Here is a 20,665-nt window from a genome sequence, read left to right on the forward strand (position 1 = left end):
TGAAGCTACAAAGGAATCGTTTTGATGCTGAACTTTTTTTTTTTTCCGCCTTCAAGTAACCACTTCCGTGAAGTAATTCTACGTCAATAAGATATGTAGCTATAAATAATTACGTACACTGCCTCCCGGCAGCGAATACAAAATTTCAAACGTACCAATGGGTTTTTTTTTTAATTTTTTTCTAAACAGTAGGTGCGATCTTCGCCGCTCCAAGCCCAAATTCCGAACGCAGCTTCATGCACTTTCTTCCAGACGAGACAGCCACTCGAGGAAAGCTTCGAAATGGCTGTTTCCGCTTCACTGTGCCCTCCCCACATACAATTGCTGCGTGCCAATCTACAAACACAGGCGTTTCTCGCTTCGTTTTATGGATGAGTGACGCACTTGGCCCATCGTACACGACACGCACACAGGCACGTAGAAACACGGCTTATTTATTTACAAACACGGGGGTTCCTCGCATCGGCTTATTAATGAATGGCACGCTTGTGGCCGATCGTACGAAACGTGCGCTCGCGCGCTGAAACACGGATTATCTACAAACACAGATGCTTTTCGCGTGGCTAGCGTGGCATGCTTGAGGCTGATCGTACTACACGACTATAGCCTCATTTGACACGACATGCACACGCGCACGTACACAGCTTGTCACACGCCATGAAGCTTCTTGGTGTTCCGACGGCAAGGCAGGTTGCTTCAGTTGTCACTTGCGACGTTGCACTCAGAGTATCACAAACGTTTACACATTTTATACGGGTGCGATCAAAAATCAGCTGACCGGGGATTGCCAAACCCACCGTAACAAGATTATCCCTCTCAAAGCGCGCCGTCTGTAGCTTGCAGTTTAGTTCATAATTTTACCGCTGTCGGTTAGCGCTGCATACCATACACTAAAATAAAAGAAACAGAGTGAGAAATAGTAATTGTTTCTAATTTTGAACCCATTAGCTTTTAAATAATGTTAAAATATTGAGTGGTGTCGAAAAGGCGTAATATTATAAATAGTAAGCCATTGGAGAAGTTAATAAATAAAAAAAGATGAGTGAGTAAGAGACACTTAACGGCCACTTGGCGAACCGGTCACGAAAAATGTGGTCGAAAAATGGGCTTGCGACGTAGGTGGGCGCAACGGCCGCGGCAGCCGCGATACAGCTTTGCTGTTTGGAAATACACTGCTCGTAAGCTTGTATGCTTGTAAGATGTACGGTTGAATCTGAAGATGGCCACTTTTCCCGGGCGCACGTCCAGCGTCTTCGGAGCAAAGTAACGACGTAAGGACGAGCGCGGTGCTGTCGTCACTAGCAAAGCCGGTGAGTATTTTGCCCGTTGGTTTGATTTTCCGCTCGCATTCCATTCTTGCTGGGCTCTAGGGTACTGGACGCAAAAATGAAAGAGCGAATCTGACACAGCGCATTGTACAAATGTGGAAATTACAGACTTTGGATCGCGCGTCGCGGAGTGAAATGCACGTGCAATTTCTCGAGCGACCGTTGTGGGCTACATTGAATGAGCAGGGATTGATTTTGACAGCGTATGAAGAATAAAAACGGAGAGGGCCACAGCTAGTTTACAGCGCGTATCTATTTATGCAGGAACATGAGTTGTTGCTTCGGGCTTCTTGAAAGACCCCCAGTGAGCGATTCTGAACACCGCGTTGACGATAGCCACATATAAGCCCCAAACGCGTACAACTCGGCGGCTTGTGAGGGCTCGTACTGAGAAGCAGCGTGCTAAATTCGACTCGATATAAGGTGAGGACGAAATATTTTGTCAGGACGTGAACTCATTTTCTTTATTTTGAAGGAATGGTGAGTCGGCTACCTCCGCAATGATTTTATGAAAGCGGTAGGTTTTCAATACAACTGCAGCTGGCACCAGCTGGCACTTGGTAACCGCGGTTACCAGAACTTTGTGTTTTATTTACTGCTAACATATTTCAGAATTCGTATGTTTATAATTGGAAAAATTATCCTAATAATCGTAGTAATTTCATTCATAGTATGCACCTTAGCATTGGCACGTGGCTGTGTACTATAAACTGACGGGTGCACTCTCGTGGTAATGATTTGTTGCTACACTACGTATATATTTATTTGCAAACACTGAAACATGGAATTCTGGGCTATGGGCAGGTTTACACGAGGCATTATACGTAGAAAATAACGGTAGGTGAGAAAAAGGATTATGACAAAGGCCTGAACCAAATGGCACAAAATTTAATTATGCATTCACCTTTGGAGATTAATTTATTTTAAGACTGTGCCAAACTAACATTAGTGTAGTGTGCTGGTTCCAGTTAACAAACTATTAGATTTTGCTAATCTCAAGAAAGTGGCATTTAGAGCGTAGAAAACTACTTAAGCAACTGCGGTAAGGTCTCGACAAATGCCTGGCACATACAGGGTGGCTGCACAGTTTAAAAGATCACTGAACAGGGGTAGAAGGGGAGCCTCAGATCTTAACCCAAGCCAACGTTTCGACAAGTGGATTTGTCTTCGTCTAGCTGCCCAAATGAAGACAAGTCCTCTTTATAGAACTGTGGCTCGACTTGCAAACTGAGGCATCCTCTCAACCTTCGTTCAGTGCTCTGGCACATACAGGGATACAAAAGAAAAAATTTACAGTTCAGAGTTTAATGCGGGGAAACAAGTTTAAGGCCATGCGGCACATTAGTAGTACGCCACGCAGCAGCCTGAAAATGTCTTGTAATAACCTCTGTGTGAATGTGAAATTTGAATTTCCTTGTAGGGAGCCAGTACTAATGCGTTTAACTATCTTGCTTGAGGTTAATTTTCTTTATCGACCCAGCACGTTGTCTCTCTGCCATACTGATATTGCTGCAGGACTAGAAAAACTTTATTGCCATATGAAATATACCTTTAGGTGCAGCTATTGCCTTGTTTAGTCTTATTTCATCAGACATAAAGGCAAAAAAATGCACCAATTTTACCATACATCTTCATGCAGGTGTTAAAACTTGGCATCTGATGGAGTCCGTCTCCCAAGCTTCATAGCTGGATCTTTGTGTAACAAAGACTGCAGGCATGGTTCATGCTGGAAGCTGCACTTTCCAGCCATTCAAGGTCTGCACTGCATGGATGCTACTTTCATTTCTGGGCACATCACTACTCCAGTCTGTAACATGGTACAGTGCCAGCTGACCTGACAGTGCTGTTTTGCTGGGTCATTGTTATTTGTACAGGTGTGCTATTGTGAGCCTCAATTGCATCATGTATGTTTACTGGATTAATATAGACATACTCATGTTACTTTTGTTAGGGCCATCAGCATGCTTAACCCGAATGCTCAACAGCGTGCCCTAAACTGACGCAGGCATTGCAAAGTGTTGGCCACTGAAGCTGAGACAAGGCCTCAGCATATTTGTGGTGGCTGACGACAGCTGGAGTGCAGTTTGATACAAGTTGTTTTCGACTTTCTGAGGGAGTGTACTCTTGACAAGGCTGTAACGCTGCAACTGCATTTTGCTCGTGTCTGCAGCCGAACATGTTACAGTTTGCTTATCTAGTCAACCTTACATGCTGTGTGTGACTGCTCGTGCTCCCTTTTTTTTTTTTCCTGCTTGAAACAAAGTTTAGGAAAGGAGGAGCGAATGTGGATTCATGGTGTTTATAAAGTTGAATGACAAATACATATTCTGGCTACAGTTCAGCTTTTTGAGGCCAAACTTCTTTATTCTCAGGTTCATGACTTCATGAGCTTTGATTCTAAACCTGAAATGTGCATGAGCAGTCACACATCATGTCAAATTTAAGCAAACTTCGTGTTTTCTGTGTGCGCATGTAATTTTCTTAGTGTGTAATTTTCATCTGAATACTCAGTACACTACAGAATGCTTGCACGTTTGGTGTTTTTCATGTAAGTTATTTATTGAAACTGAGGGGAAATAGTCTCTTCCCGAATAGTACATATCAAAGGTGAAACTATAGCCTAACAGAAAAACACACTCACATGGAAGGCAACAAGACACAAGGTTGACCAACAACTCATCCTTATTCCAGGGTGCAGACGAATATAAATGTGAAAGGGAGAGGGAATGTGGGGCATTATTAACACAAAAAAATGACGTGCGTGAGATTAAAAGCTAAAACCAATGTGAGGAAACGCGGCTGAAACACAAGCGCCGCGATAACAAAAGGGGGGGGGGGCGGTGGGTGGAACGGTGATGGCTGGAGACACCAATGAGAGCCAACTTAGTCAAGCACTAGGGTGCTAAAAACTTGTACAACTGTCCGAGGTATTTCTTCTTTTCGACGAGTGCCACAAGACAGTGCTGATGAAGATCCCCGTAGTCATTAATTGCCACCGCTTCCAGCGCTGCCTGCATTCACTGCACATTCTTGTTGTGGGCTCCCAATGCTTGCAGTGTTGAGACAAATGCCCCCCTCCCGAGAAGCATTGTTGGAATACCTTGCGTGCTTCTTTGCTCGTTCATTATAGCACCTACCAATCTGTTTTACGTACACTTTACCACACTAGATGGGAAACCTGAAGCCAACACCACTTCACAACCACGCATATCGCACCTGGGCACCTTTTCAATATTATTAACCTTTGAGCACATTAAAACGCTTAGGGGGGCATACATCTCAGCACTGCAAGCATTGCAAGCCCACAGGATCTGCCCACTGGTGCACGAGCTGACCTGCTTGGCTAGGAAGAGCACCCAGGTAACTCAAAACGTGCTGGAAGCAGTGGCAATTAATGACTATTAGCATGGCCTCTGTGGCACCTACTGAAGAAGAGCAGAAATGTCTTGGACAGTCCTACAAGTTTTTAGTGCCCTAGTGTTTGACTAAGTTGGTTTTCTTGTTTGTGCTTCTAGCCGCCCCAACCTCTTCCCCCCCCCCCCCCCCCCTTTTTTTTTTGTTGTCGTCGCTTGTGTTTAGCCACATTTCTTCACGCATTGGTTTTAGATTTAATCTCTTCCAGGTTGGCCTTTTACAGCACCCATGTTCATACATTTTCTTCTTTATATTCTGCTCTTATCCTGCGGCATTGACTTCATTTATTTCATTGTGACAACTGAGTGCATTTTTCGTGTTAACGCCCTTCACTTCTTTATCCTCTTCCTTTTGCTTTCATATTCTTGTGCATCCTTGAACAAAGATTAGTTGTTAGTCAGCCTCATGTACTTTCGTATTCCTTGTGTCTTTTTCTATTAGGCTATAGCTTCAACTTTGACATGAAACAACTAGCTCAGATCTAGATCATCCTGGAGTAGTAAATGTTCTGGCTAAAGATTTCATAATACTCAGATATTTCGAGCTGAGTTTTTAAAAGCTTAAAGATGACACCTTGAACTGAAAAAAAAAAAAAAAACTAAATCGATAATGAATGATTTTGCAGTGACAAGTTCTTCATGCATAATATAGAAGTACAGCTCATATACATTTTTTTTTTTTTTTCAGAAATTTTAAAGGTTTGTATTATTTTTATGGACACTTAACTCCCTGACAACTTTCTTGTGTTTGACAGCGAAGGCTACACAAGAAAGGGAATGAGTCCAGCCTTTGTCTCCATGCCACTGACAGTGGGTTGTTCAGGGGAGAGGTGATGAGGGGAGGTTGAAAGGATGGTGCGGGTTTTTTGCTGTCCCGACAGTATGGGGGCAAAAGCCTATTTCTTTCCCTTTCTTGTGTAGCCTTCACTGCATAGCCACTGAGTTTTCCATGAATACAGTCGTACAGTAGTCAGAAAAATTCAAAAGGCTATCACATGATAGGATCTTTAACCCCTAGATAAGGAAATGGCTTTTGACTGTAGTAAATGCTGCAAATTATAAAAAAAACATTGAGAGGGTCAAGCATCCAGATGCATTCAACATGGAATGGCCATAAAGAAAGGATGTATTATTATTGTGGTTACTGCACTGTTCTGTCAGAATAATCTCGGGTTCTTCCTGTATGCATTGTAAGTGCACATTATTAGCTATGCCTATAGAAAAGCTGATACAAACCCACTGTGCATGGCATTTTCAAGCTATTAAGTTTTCTGTATCATTCTTGCAATGTGCCTGAGAGCCACCTTTATAACTGCAGGTGTGGTTATGGCTGGGCTGCTTGTGCCACTCAACACCGATTTGGTCCTGGAAATTGCTGGAACACCTTGGATGCGTGAAAGAGCTGCTGTCCAGAGCCTAACTGCGGAAGCCTGTTGCTACATTGCAGGCTCAACTACCATGGAGCACACCATGCCATTTTAGTCGACATATTCAAAAGTAAGTGAACTTTCCCAGTAGAAATTCTATTATACTGAATATATTTTCAGTATTTTAGGATATGTACTTAGTACTTAGATCATCTTAGCATGAGCCACTTTGGTGCTTTAAACCCCATGAACCAAGCAAGGCTGAATTTGAGAAAGATGGCTTCAGAGTATGAAAGAGCACTGAAGAAGGGTAGAGGAGAAGCCTCAGTTCGCAAGCTGAGCCAGTGTTGTGACAAGGGGACTTGTCCTTGTCTGGGTAGCACCATCATAACTAGCAGGGTTTAAATGCACTTTTGCCTCAGAAGAACGAAAGTTAGGGAGGGAGAAGAAAGAAGCAAGGCAAGGAGTGAGAGAATGTTTCCTCGGGGTATAAATTTATGAGCCTGGAACCGGTGAACCCTGTGACCTGAAAACGAAAATAAAAAGTGGCAGTAGCAGAAAAAGGTATAATTCAAGGTAGATAATGACTCAGCATTTAAAGCAGGTTTAAGGGGTACTCAACTTCTGACTTTTTTTGGGGGGGGGGGGGGGGGGGGGTTCGTAGTCCGGTTTGAGCGAAGGACCTGCAGATGCTCCCTTCGTCTGATGCGTGCATATGAGTGCATTGAGACAATTCAGTAAAAGCTTGGTAGGGTAGTAAAGGAAACAAAAAGATAGTGTGGCTAGATATTGTTAATTTTCGAAAGGAGCAAGAGAAAGTCACTGCTTGCAATGGAAGTCGGCATCGCAGTGTAGTAGCGCAGTCCCGAGTCCCATCGTTCCGTGCGGTGTGCGCCACCAGCAACGACAGGCATTGGCATTGCCATTGCATGACACATCTCCAGGGATTGTTGCCTCATGCTGTTGCGCCTGTATGCGCAAAAGCATCGCTGCCGCTCGGCGATGCCTCCGCTCGCCACTTCGCTGTAAGCGGGTCAAGCTCTTCGTGCACTTCGAGTCATGCGGCTTAAAATGAATGCATTTTGGTCGGGACCGAAAGATATTTCGAATAAAACGATATCGTTATAACGAGGGATTACTGTAGTGCAAATATCTCGAAAGGAAAATTAGAATTCCTTACATACATTCCCTCTGCACTATAGTTAGTAGGGACAACATCCCCATAAAGCATTAATTGTACAGTTTATTCTCAGCATGTGTAAAATCCACTACCTCCCCCCCCCCCCCCCCCCCCTTCTTCAGACAACAGCAAAGCTGCAAGTGTTTTTCTAAACACGTTTCCTTGTCACCACTGCTTTGGCTCCACTTGAATCCTTTTCTTCAGATAATGTCTCGCTAGGCAGGTGTAGTCTACTCTGATTTGCTTTTTTTTTTCTATTGCCCTCTTCTGGAAAGCTCAGTATTCCCTTGTGGCCATATATCTTGTTAGATCTCTTTACGATGCCTGTCTGTATCCTTTCAAGAAACAGGTGTCATAATCCAACCTGCTTCAGGTGGTTATCTTGTAGCTTATCCTGCTGCTGCCACTCTTTATTTTCGTTTTAGGTCACCTTGTCACAGGTTGCAGGCTCATAGAAATTGATACCCAAGGAAATATTCTTTCACTTCTAGCCCTGCTTCAAGCTTGCATCTGTACAAGACATGGCAGAACAGAATTTGTCAAGGTACATGGGTGCCTTCAAACGTTATTAGCACTGTCTTGGTCTTTCTCATCATGCAAGTGGAAAGGATCGTCGCATGCCGCGGTTGAAGAGTTTATAAATGTTCGGTTTCCGAAAGACCTTTCCCAGTTTCGTGAATTACGTCCCGGTACGAATTCACGGGGGCCATCATGCAAGATTGGATGATATGAGTTTTGGCTTGAATGAATAACGAGGTAACTGCTGCTACCTTTTGCGCAGTGAATTCGTTGGTGCTCTTCAGAAGGATGACATTCTGGTGGTACTTGATTTTCAGAGTTCTTTCTAGCCCTCCCTCTTCCCTACCTGGCTTTTGTACAGAAGCAAAGGTGCATTTAAACCCTGCAGTAATGATTGAACTGCCCAGATGAGAAGTTCTCTTGTCAAAATATTGGCTCAGCTTGCAAACTCCAACTTGCCCTAGACCCTTCTTCACAGCTCTTTTATAAACCAACCAGCCTACTTACTTTAGCTTGCATAGCCATATACTATAAAAAAAGATGTTCTCTCTGTCAAGCAACAATAAATTGTGGATTGAGGTGAAGATGTTTCTGACATAGACTGCTGCACCACTGTCAGGCTAAGTTAATGTACACCTTTTGACCCTATGCAGTGTTTTTGAACATCAGCTTCTGCCTAGTGCATGATATGGAATTTTGTAGGCTGTGCACTAGCCTTAACTTTGCATAATTTTGAGTGTCTGCTGCAATAGTCTAATGTGACTAGTGGTGGTGATCCACTTGGTCTGAAGCAGCCTGAGTTGTAATGACACACCTTGCATTGACCAAGGGGCGGCACCTAATGTCTGCTGGCTGTCTTGCCCGTGTGTGCAAACTGTTCAGCTATGGTATACAAAAGCACATAGAAAGTTCTGTTAAATTAAAACAAACATGGAATGCATGTTTGAAATGAACAATACCAAATAAAGAGGCAGAAGTGAACTGTTTTGTGACTATATTTCAGCAACCCTTTGGCCTTCAGTTATGACCAATACAATAGTTAAGCAATTAAACATACTTATGCAAAAAATATGGTTCACTGCATTTTCTACCTGTTATATCACGAGATGTAAGTTTGGTTTGGCTCTTTAGGTTTAATGTCCCAAAGTGGCTAAGGCTATGAGAGACACCATAGTGGCGGGTTCAGGAAATTTCGACCACCTGGGGCTCTTTAATGTGCACTGATATCGGACAGCACAGGGGCACCTTGCTTTTTCCATCCATCAAGAAGCGGCTGCTATGGCCCAGAAATAAATATAAAGTGCTAACCGCATGAGTGACACTTCACGGCGGTGGGCTGAAGGCGCGCTTCTTTGGGGAAAGGCCGCGGCGCTGTTCTAGATCAGCCGTCGTCAAACTGTTCTCTCTCATTCCTTCCGCGCGTGGCTCGAAAAACGTTGTGCATCAAATTGCCGAGGGTGGTGCGATAGTCTTTGGGGAAGGACCAGTGAAATTGGAGTTCGATGTACGATGCAGCTTCCCTATACTTTTGCATGGAGTTTTCAAGGGGATATTCCACAAGTTTGATGGAACCATAATTCGAATTATCCTGGTTCAGCTCTAGTCATTATCTGCGAGTACTTGCCAAATCTACCCTATCCCATCATATTTTTCGTTATTCTCCTTTCGTTGTCTAGATCTGTTCTTACTGCCTGTCCTAAGTATATATATTCTTGCTACTTTTAGTACTTCGCTACCTATTGGTAAACTGCTATTCCTTCCCGAGGCTGTTAAACATTACTGCAGTGGGTTTTTTTTGCAGTGGGTTAAAATGTTAAGCATGGAGGTTGAAAGCAAAATGCAGTTTCTCAAAGCGAAATAAACTCAGGACTACAGAAATTGAGAGCTTGTTCGAGAGGTAGAAAGCGAGAGAGTGTTTACAGTTTACCAGGTTCGTTGACGCCGGCATTTTTGAAACTCGAAACTTGGGCTGCACTGCTGGCTGGGCATCTATGCAAAGCATCTACCAAGTGAGCTGCGCAGTGCTGCGAGGAGCCAAATTCTTTCAGCAGCATGCACACCGGTGCCAGCATGTTGCCTCTCCCCCATCTCCTCTGCAGGCCATGGTGTGGCTTATCAAGTGCATGCCTTTTAGAGGCTAAGTTATAGCCTTGACTCAAATTTGTGTGACCTGCTATCGAAACGTCTCCCCCCCATCTAAAGGGGTCCAATGGCTGAAAACCACTGTTCTAACATGCGCAGTGCTACAGGGCTGTGTCAAAATGGAACTGCCATGTTTCATTTTGCTATTTTTGTGTACTACCACTTGCATAGCCATATGCAAGATCTATTTGTGTATGGCATGGGCTGATGAAGGAGAATTGAAAAGATACATGTGTTTTCTTTTTTTCAGATTGTCTGATGCAGTACATAGCAAAACATCCGAAAACAGATGTGCCTGATGAAGTACAAATTCAGTCATGCCGTCAACATCTGCGGCGCTTCTTCATTGAGGCCAGCCGGCAAGGACATCGCAGGAAAATCTCAGTTGCCGATGATTCCAATAAAGCTGGAATCTGAGCTCGACTTTCTATATGCTGCTTATTCAGTGCGTGCTTCAGTAGGTGAGCCATTTCTGCTGCTACCTGGATGCACAGAAGCTGTAAGCTTGCATGCTCAGTATATCACTTAGCAGGTTAGCAAATACAGCATCGGCTCCTTAGCCATCAGGGAAAATAGGGGCACTACCAGCATTCTGTATTTTCTTCACCAATGAACTGTAACTATATGTGGTACACAAGATGACACACCATTCAGTGTGCTGTACCAAGGCCGGTCTCGAGGGAGAGCGCGCTTCTCTTCTCTTACGGCCTCACCTAGTGGGGTCTGTTTTGACCTCCCGCCGCACCTCGGTGGGGTCGCCACCGCCCCACTGCTGTGCCTCTGCTAAAGCCGTTCATGCGCAAAGGAAACGCACTCGCTCTTTGTCCAGCCCGCGTCAGATGCAACCGGCAGGTCCTGACATTTCACTCCTTTGGTTTATACAAAGATGCCATAATCAGCGTCTAAGATTTATCATGTACGAGGAATAAAATATAGTCAACACCCCTTGTCCTTCAACGAAGGACAAGCGGTGTTGACTATAATTCTTGTCCTCGTAGAAGAGTGTACATGAGGCTGCTTCTTTAGCTAGTTTCAAGATAGTGCAAGCGTCACACCCGAAGTCACTGATTAACTTATCAATGTATTCATCGAAGTAAGCTAAACCTGAATATGTGACAGTGGGTAATGGGATGACAGGAGATGCCACCACAATTCCTTCATTTCTTCGGTTACTGATTGCGGCCAAGCAGAAATGATTTCTTCGGCATTGACGAAAGCTGCCTTGATTTTGCTCCAAGATGAAACTTCCGTCTTGACAACGTGGTCAAGTGCCGCTGTTACGGCCCTTGCGTCTAGCATCTCGTTCTTTCCGCACATTAGCCTTGCTTTCCCTAAGAGAGCCTCAATGGGGTCGCTATTGAGTTTCCTGGTGAGGGCGGAGCCGACACCATTCCCCAGGAGGTATTCTAAAACTTGTACAGTAGACTCATGATGAACAGAATTCCTTGAAACATTTCCTCAGTGAAAGTTCCCTTCTTTAATGCTTTAGAAGTTTCTTGGGTGCTTTATAAGCAAGTGAACTCGTTTGTCAGCCACTGCAATTGAGTATCACCAGCTGCGTCATTTATTAGCCTCTTTTTACCGCTTACAGCACAAGTGGTGTCATGAATATCAAACCATTCCTTTGTTTTTATAAGCATAATATGTAAAATTTCTTTAAAACAGCATTTTAAAATAATGTTTAAATACAACACATTTCCTAATATATAAATTATAATAACATTAAAAACTCAACCTTAGAGTCTACTTTGACTGTTATGCTAATACTTTATATCATGCAAGCATTATGCAACTCACATTATATTTTTATGAAATTATTTCCATCTTCGGTGCTATATATGGATGGTTTTGCATCTAGCGCTGAAAGACGGTTTTGCTGTTGCAGAGGAGTTGCTGTAATGTTAGCCTTGAAGAAGCTTCAATGTGATCACTGCTGATTTTTTTTTTTTTTTGCATTTTTGTGCAGGCTTGGAAAAAATTCGGATTGAAATGGGCAAAAGTAGCTAACATGCCGCAATGTATGTCATATATGCTTCCGAGCGTCCGCTGAGCGACAGTGTTTTTTTATATAATGACTGTTCTCGTGTATAGTACACTGACGATAGTACACTGACGACATGCCGCTGCAGCATCTATTCCGTGTTCTTTCATTTTGGGCTGCACTCACCACGAAACCCGCGAGCGACAACATGAAACCAGGCAGAAGCCACCCGGCACCGCTGAAGCAGGTACGGAGCGAACAGTGAGCAGGTCGCGTGCCTTGCAGCGGTGGAGAGCGTAACTCGAGGAAAAACGTTCCCATTGCTCCCGCGGCTATTGAGGATGCCGGAAGAAAGAGCGCACTCTCTCCCTCGAGACCGGCCATGGCTGTACATACCTACCTTGCTATCCACCATGCACACCATAACGACCATGTAGTACACCATAACGACCATGCGCACCATAATGACCATGCACACCATAATGACCATGCACACCATAACAACCATGCCCACCATAACAACCATGCCCACCATAACGACCATGCACACCATAACAACCATGCCCACCATAACGACCATATGCCCACTACCATAATCCACTATGATCATGGTTCCATCATAACCACCATGAGAAAAATTTCCGACAGGGTGCCCTTCCGCCACGACGACAAGGCAGTGATCCATGAAGGGGGGGGGGGGGGGGGGGGGAGGGTTCTCGTGCTACTTTAATACAAATATAGATTTTTAATGGTTTGTCCAAGGAAAAGCAGGAGAAATTTGACTTCGACTTCTCCGCGCGCTATTTTCATAGAGAAACTTTATTTATACTCGTAAGCTAGAAATAAAACTTAATGAATGTAAGGCCACCATGCCGCTCTTATAAAGTCTTTTCGGCTTATTATAATCGGTTCTTGGCATATGCACGTCTGGGAACAAGTTTACGGTCACAGCAAAACCCTAGGGTAAAAACGAAATGCCAAATATTATAACGGAATGTATTTCAAGCAATTTTATCACCCCCTCCCTGAACAACAAATCATCCTACATAAATTATGTAATAATTCCTCTAATTATGCAGGGACGTCTATCCACAAAACTGGTGCTTCCGTTGGTCCTGCGTGCTCGGTGATGGTTGTTAACAATTAACACCTCGTGTGTAGCCTCACAAAAATTGTTATTCTGTTTAAATTAAGAAGCTGCGGGCTTTGCATGTTACAGCCCAGTCAGAACCAATTGTTTCTTAAGTAGGTGTTTGTATAAAACTATCACAACGAATTGGTCACAACTTTGCAACTAAAATTCAGTCTGCCCAGTTCAATGATCTTTGATATGAAAATGTTTCGAAAATAATATAAACTTTTATCCTATATAAAGTGACATGCACCTATAGCACTCGTCCTGGAACATCGCAGATGCAACGTACAAAAATGACGCCTTATGAGGCAAGGACGAGAAAGAACACGCACGAGCGCCAACTTCGGACAGTTTACTGTGAACCGATCGAGGAGCGGTAAATATACAAGAAGTGTCTATTTACTGGCTACGCCTAGCAGTGTTTTCTTTTTTTCAAAACGTCTTGTTCTTTACCTCAAGCTTACTTTTATTAGCGCAGATAGGCAACTATTTCTAATGAATATGTATATTTGTGTTTGTGAGGTTTAACGTCCCAAAGCTGCTTGGGCTATGAGAGACGCCGTAGTGGGGGACTCCGGAAATGGGTCATATACATGTTTTTGCACTACCTTTATTAGTTATTTTACTTAATCGAACATGACAGTGCCCTTTACAGCCGCCTTCGAGACTTCAAAGCAACAAAAGCTGTTATACACGTGGACAAGTAGTTAATATTTCTTTACTGTGATTCTGGTTCTTTCTAACCACTATAGCTATATTAACACACTTAACACACTGAATTTTGTACGCGCAGGCTTTTCGCATCTCGTCATTGTCAACGAGGAGCCATGAAACGAATGTATCCATTGCTTGATATCTGACTGTTATTCCCGAAGGATCAGACTTACGGCAAAAGCAAAATCGCCGAATCATGCCTCTCAAATGCTTTAAGAAAATTTTCTCTTCAACTAATAGCAGAAAGCTTTCACGAACAGGCACACAGGCTGATGCTGGGCTTCCAGGGATGTCCTTGTAAGTGTTGCTGAAAGCCTTCTGGTACAGACCTAGTCCACTCAACCTGGCTCACCCTAACTTTTTACAAACAAGCAGAAGCTATCCGTCATTCCGTACAATCACGGCTGTCCCATCGCTTGAAGAAAATTAGACAATAGGAAGCGTCAGAGTTGTTTTTTCAACGCCAAATAAACTGCAGAAGCTATGCAAACTTACAACACCTTGCCCTGCATAAGAGTGTAGATGTGCGCGATGAACCATATGAAACAAAGTTCGTTGAATGCGCGGGAGCGATTGCGTATAGCATACCTCTGACTTGCAGAAAGGAATATCTCGGTCGAAGTTGAAGGTTCGTGAACGATCACTTTCGGGAACATCCTAACAATAAAAAAAAAATGTTCTTTATGTGCATTCCAAAAGAAAGCAAATTAAAGTGCAAGCTTGCGTCGGAGACACGCAGTCTTATAACTAACAACAGTGTAAGCTGAGTTGTATAGGTACCTATGTTAATTGAAGTGAATCTTCGTCGGCATCAATAGTGAAAAGTAAGTTTTTAAAATCGATGCCTGATGTAGACTTCTGGCACGTTTAGAACGTTTTGTTTTTCTTTTTCTTTTTTTTTTTTTGTTAAGCATTGCAGACATGTTTTAAATGCTGTTCAGAAACATTCGACCTCTATCACTAATGATGACCTTTTTGCTGAGTATTCCATACGAATTAAACTGTAGGGACATTATTAAGAAGCCAAATTAACTGAGCGTCAATAACTGACTCCTGGTAACTGGAATTCAAAGGAGACTCGATTGCATCCAGGCAATTCACCTCCTGTTTGCTTGCATCAGAAGAATGCGTTTCGATAGCTTAATGACATTTGAGTTTCTTTTCAGCGGTTGAAGAGAACTGACGAAGTTTAGGGGTAGCCTCAGCTGGTTCGGGTTACAAACTGGGGTTCCGCCTCAAGCCTTGTTCAGTGCTATTTCATACTGCGCAGCCATCTTGCCCCTCTCGATTCTGCTCTCGATATCTTTTGTGCTGTTATAGGCCCTACAACGAGTTAATGAGTTGTCAACTGAAACTGAATGAGCAATTTTGTAAGAATACGCAAGTTCACAAAAATATTTTCTTTAGATAGAGAGGCTCGGTGCGTGATAGGAACTGCGCTGTCATGGTTCTGTAAGCTCTCTCTCTCTCTTCTGCACAGTGTGCAAAGTTCCTGTCCATGCGCTCTCCCTGCATTGCTGGTACTAGAAAGCTCGCTCTTTTTCTGTCTCTCCAGCATGGATGCCATCCACCTAACAGGGCTGGTGTCAAGTGACGTTTCTTTGCAACGAACAACGACCGAGTGAATCACTCACGCAGTGAAACAAACGGCGCGGTTCCGCTTGCGGATCCTTGCTATTCGCGGCGCCGCTGCAACGTGGCGTTAGTTTCGTGAACGTCTCCAATTAAGTAAAGAATGTTTTGGTGTGAAAGTTTGTACCAGTTACAACACTAAAATCATAGGGATTGTACACGGTTTTGTTACCAGGAGTTGGTAAATACAGGGCCATTTTCAGCCTGTTTACAAACGTATACTTTTAAAACTACGAGCATACGCTTTTGCAGTCTGGGCAGGTGGGTTTTACGTCAAGGCTGAAATTATGTACGCGATGGATCCTGATGGTTATACTATTAATAACTAAATCTAACTAAGCGTTTCAGTATGTTTCTCTTAAGGTGCGATTTTATCTTAATGCCACCAACACCGAAGGTGAGACCCGTATTTAATTTTCCATAATCGGCAGTGTGGTCTGAACTATCCACCGTTAAAGGTACTCATTTAAAATCTCCTTGAGTTGACTTCCTGGCATTGCAGAAGAATGAAATGGCGTCTGTTTTATTTCTTATACAACAAATAATAGACGGCGCTTGCGTATCTCATAATGTTGAAGATGCTAACATTGTTTCGGGCACGTTTCATTTCATTTTTATTTCCTTAAAGACCCCTTTTGAGGGGCATTACATAAGGGGTGGATACAAATTTTGGATGAGATAGTACAAAGTCATGTGCTATGATGATAAATAGCTGTAGGCTTTTTGTGCGAAGATTATTGGACAGGTTGTTGCAATCTCTTTTGTTGCGCGTAAAGACGTCAATATAAACAATGCAATCTGGGACAGCCAGCTCAAAAAGCTATAAAATGCACATTTTTGGCATTCAATATTCCCATGAAATACTACCGATTAACACAAATTTTAAAAAGGGTCTCGCCTTTGATTTCGACGTCCTTCAATTTCGAAGTATAACATTGCTCCTTGAAATTAAAAAGCGACTTTAGTTAATAAATAATCTAATCATCATCAAGGCGATAGCCTTCATGATGTCCGTGTTGCTGTAAAATCCGCCTGCACAGACTGCGCACTCACCTGCCGTAGATATGAAACAAAAGTTTATAAGCGCTCAACAAAATCACCAGGTGTTATTGCTTCATATTTTGCTACCTCCAGCGCAGCGGCATACGAGAGACAACGTTGCTCCCTGTTTTCCTATTAAGTACTACTACCGTTTTATGTTTGAGACTGTAGGCTTGCCCCCTGCAGACACCCCTCCAGGCACCAGCCTCGCATAACGTATGCAGCAGCTACCAACGCCGCCTGTATCTGTATCATTGAATTTGTCCATATTGTTCCGAACCCGTCAATGATCTACGCTTGGAGCACCATGCTGCATAGCGTTGGGTCAGGCACGTAGCTGCTTTCATCGCTTAAAGGTCCTACTCAGACGGCTGATTCCAACAAGGTTTAAGCAAAACAGCAAGGGATTGGGCAATACCGCCTGCCCCGGCTAACAAAGTTTCAGGGCGCATTTCGAGATGCTGCTAGACGCTGAAAAGGATTGCGCACAAACGCGATTGCCGCGTTAAAGTCTTACCCCTGTGGTTGGCACTGCGAATAAATCAATTCTGTGCATTTCATCAGACCCAGAACTTAAAGGTCAGAGGACTCCACCTGTTGCAAAAAAGAAAAAAAAAAGAGAGAGGAAGGGGAGGGGGTTCTGGCACGGAGTCTGCTTAGGTCACGATTGCAATCATTTTGTTGTCGCTGTCGTAGTAGTACGAAAACAACCGTGCTTAATGTTTAAAGAAGCATTACGTATTGACGGTTATTCTCCATGTTCCTATATGCATAACCCATCTAGCAGAATTGTATGTTAAATAAGGCTAACCTGAAGATGGAAGGGCGCTCCAATTAGATCATTATACATGGTGTCTCCGCTCAAGGGTTGAACTATAAAGCACTTGAGGTCAGCCAGGAAAGCCAATTGCATAGAGCTGCCAGCTGTCCGGTGCACCACAGATATTTTTTTCTTTTGCAAATAATGAAACCAGTAATTAAGATACCTTTATAAATGACAAATATTGACTTTAGGCAACAAATGTGATTTGCAAGTTATAGAGCACTGTTACAGATCACCATTCCATTTATTTACAATAAGGAACGCTTCACGTATATGTTTTTTTTTCCGAGCTACAATGAAAGCCAGTGAAATACAAAAAAAAAAAATAGAGCGCTGCAGAATCTGCATTGGAATAATGCGAAAGCACGGATGCTGCTGTTGATTGCTTCTGGTTGCTTCTAGTTGCTCAATTCACTGCTTTTTTACCCGTTTTAGTCTTTGGCACTTTTACATTGCGCGCCAATCCCTTCCTATGGCTTTTTTCAGCTCTACTTCCGGTTGCGTGACGTCACATCCTTGACGTTACCCTAATTGACAGCTTTAGTTAACTACTTTAGTCTATGGTACTTTCAAATTGCGCGCTAATCCTTTCCTGTACCGTTATTTTTTTTTTTTTTTGCTCGACTTCAAGTTGCGTGACGTCACATCCTTGACGTTACCTTGACTGGTATAATGAACTATTTTAGTATTTGACACATTCAAATGTGGCGCCAAGGCATTGGCTAATGAGACCCTTTTCGCCTTGACTTTAACATTTCTTGCCTCTAATTAATTACCAAAATAACTTATTTGTCTAATTATTTTAGGACACAATATTACGTCACCCTCTATCGATTGGCATCACTCATTAACTTCTACCACTTCTCAATTACTAATTAATGCTGCGGACGCGATTTTGGCTGACGCGGTCTGCGGACAGAAATCTGCGAACATAGCAAAGTAATGCTTTCGCATCAAAAAACAAACAAACGCGTGACTGAGACATTCACGCGCCACAGTTGTGATGCTCTCAATTGTGGTTTGAGAGAACGAAATAAGCTGCGGCTGGTGACTCTGCTGCCCCGTTGCAGCAGCAGGCTGATAGGTCTGCGATCATCCTTCCTCCATGTCTGCGATGGTTCCTTCGCCCGAGACAGCCAGTTGGCACACGTGACGGTGCAAGGCCAGCGAACGCGGCGAGCTTTGTGCAACCGTTCCCAGCATATCAGACTACTGCTAGAAATGAGCGGTCGAGTCGCAGCAGCAGGTTATTTAATTCACTCAAGCCCCGATTGAGAGCATCATTATCATGGCGCGCTGATGTGCTATAGTCACGCGATTGTTTTCGTATTTCGCAGCCTTTGCAACTCGGAAAAAAAGATACACGTGAGGCGTTCTTTACCGCAAATAAATAGAAAGGGAGTTTCTGAAAGTGATCAACCTTTTTAATCACGTTTATTCTCTATAATCAATATTTAGTAATTTAGCAAATTATCTCGTTAATTAATTGCAAAACACAAAACTGACTGTGATGCGCTTGACAACCGACAGCTGTGTTCAAATGGTTTTCTGACCTACTTCACATGTTTTATTTAAACCCTTGGCTAAAGTTATCCGGGACACCCTGCATGTTTACCGCAGTAAACAAGGCCAGGTAAATCTATACCTTATTTGTGTCATTTTCTTTTTAAACATAGTTATTAGAATCGTTTGGGGACAGTCATTAATGGCCTCTTCACAAAGTAAGATTAATGTCGATAACGAACCAAGCTCAGTGTTTTAATTGCCGTAATTGTTTGCATAAATATGGCATGACAGCAGTCCAGGAATGTAATGCTTTCTCTGGGAAATGCAAAGAAGTACTAGCCATGAAATCTTTGTTTTATTTATATTTGCATATATTTACATCATCTCCCCCGCCCCCCCCCCCCCCCCCCCCCCCACCATTCTATTTTCTATAAAAACAACTAGAAATAACCATACCTGTATGTACTAACTTTGACCAGACCCGGAGCTGTCACCAGTGCCTCGTCAATAAGCACCCGAAAAAAATGTCAGCGCTACTTCTGTTTTATTTTGTCTGAAAAAAAAAATCGTAGTGACGATGGAAGAGGGATAAACGAAACCTTAAAGCGTTGTCTACCTCACATGCAGAAAACTAAAAAAAAAAAAAAAAACTCGTCCTTTCGGTAAATGGCTGTGAATTCCTGGTATTTTAGTGGCCGTTTTTATTTGCTTTTTTATGCAGAAACCTTCGACTTCATGTCACAAACGCTGGCGTTTCTGTACCAGCCAGGAGATAAGCCACAAGGAGACAAGTTTGTATTGGACGTTTTTCAAGAAAAGTGCGACTAGTACCGCTACATCTGACAAAAATAAAAAGTAGGCTGTGGTTTAGCTCTGGCTAACCCTAGTTGAATTGCGAAAACAACGGCTGCATGGCTGCGCTTGTGGCCAAATGAAGAGTCGGATGCATAAGTTCACTCACCGGTGTTAGATCATTTCTATGCCACAGCAGGTCGCACACAGAACACACACTTCCAAAGGGGTTGTTCGTGAAGCAGCGGTGAAACTGTCGTGTGGCCAACTCGTGCTCGCCCACTCTGTGCAAAGTCTGCGCGCCGGCCACATTCGACGTCTCCAGGCTCAACGATTAAACCGGCCAAAGCCCTATTCCTTCTTTACTCGAGACGTGCAGCGCGCTCTTCATCCGTTTCTTCTGCACGCCGTCTCCTGAGGGTTTCATTGCGCTTGCCATTCGTGGCTACGGCACTCGAGTGTGGAGCGAAAGATTTGGCTGCGGGCGACCGAGCGTTGCATAGAACACAACCAGCGTTCCGTTGAACGCATCAAATTTCACCGGCGTTTTAGGTGGTGGAGGTAAAGACGTTTATTGGATCTAAATATCTAAAAACTAACTTAACTGATAGCCGGGGTGTGCTCTCTTCATAGTCAGGGAAGTACGGAAGCGAATAAGGCTGTGGACGAAAGGACACAGCAGAGACTTCAGTCGGTAAAAAGCGACATAACTTGTTTATAGGCGTTTGTGACGTAGTGATCGCAGTTTTTGCGCAGGTAAGGGCTTTCCGATACTCTAGATATACGAGACTGCGTCGTTGGGTGAGTCAGTCAAGCAGTATAAATAAAAGAGTACTGTGCACAAATAGAAAAAAACGAGAATCATACATGGCAAAATTACTTTTGAAAAGGAATTAAATTACATTACTAATTACTTTGTTGAAAATCGCAGAAAAGTAATTAAATTACATTACAGTTACTTTTACTGAGTAAATCAATTAATTTTATATTACTTTCTAGTTTCCGTCCATGCATAATCTAAGTAAAGCTAGTAAACAAAACAGCAACTTGTTCTCCAGACGCAAAGCACACACATTCTTTCGTATTCCCGCC

General features: G+C 43.2%; 1 protein-coding gene and 1 long non-coding RNA gene across 3 annotated transcripts in view; both read left to right on the forward strand.

The window, feature by feature from the left end:
- Positions 1–19,609, forward strand: part of LOC146202123 (neuropilin-1-like) — a 38,772-nt gene extending 19,163 nt beyond the window's left edge. The window contains exon 5 of the mRNA XM_084600210.1: positions 19,503–19,609. Within this exon, the coding sequence (XP_084456336.1) occupies positions 19,503–19,609 (107 nt within the window). The remainder of the gene's footprint in view (positions 1–19,502) is intronic.
- LOC146202124 (uncharacterized) lies at positions 245–10,372 on the forward strand. 2 transcript variants are annotated; one of them, XR_014703651.1, is made up of 4 exons: positions 245–1,310; positions 2,968–3,202; positions 6,060–6,238; positions 10,200–10,372. It is a non-coding gene; the product is annotated as an uncharacterized LOC146202124 (long non-coding RNA). The 2 variants fall into 2 exon arrangements; XR_014703650.1 differs by having other exon boundaries at positions 1,017–1,310; positions 2,968–3,083.
- Positions 19,610–20,665: the final 1,056 nt, after the last annotated feature.

This window comes from Amblyomma maculatum, chromosome 1 (assembly GCF_055883805.1).
Source record: "Amblyomma maculatum isolate TAMU_Amacu chromosome 1, ASM5588380v1, whole genome shotgun sequence".
NCBI classification, from domain to species: domain Eukaryota; kingdom Metazoa; phylum Arthropoda; class Arachnida; order Ixodida; family Ixodidae; genus Amblyomma; species Amblyomma maculatum.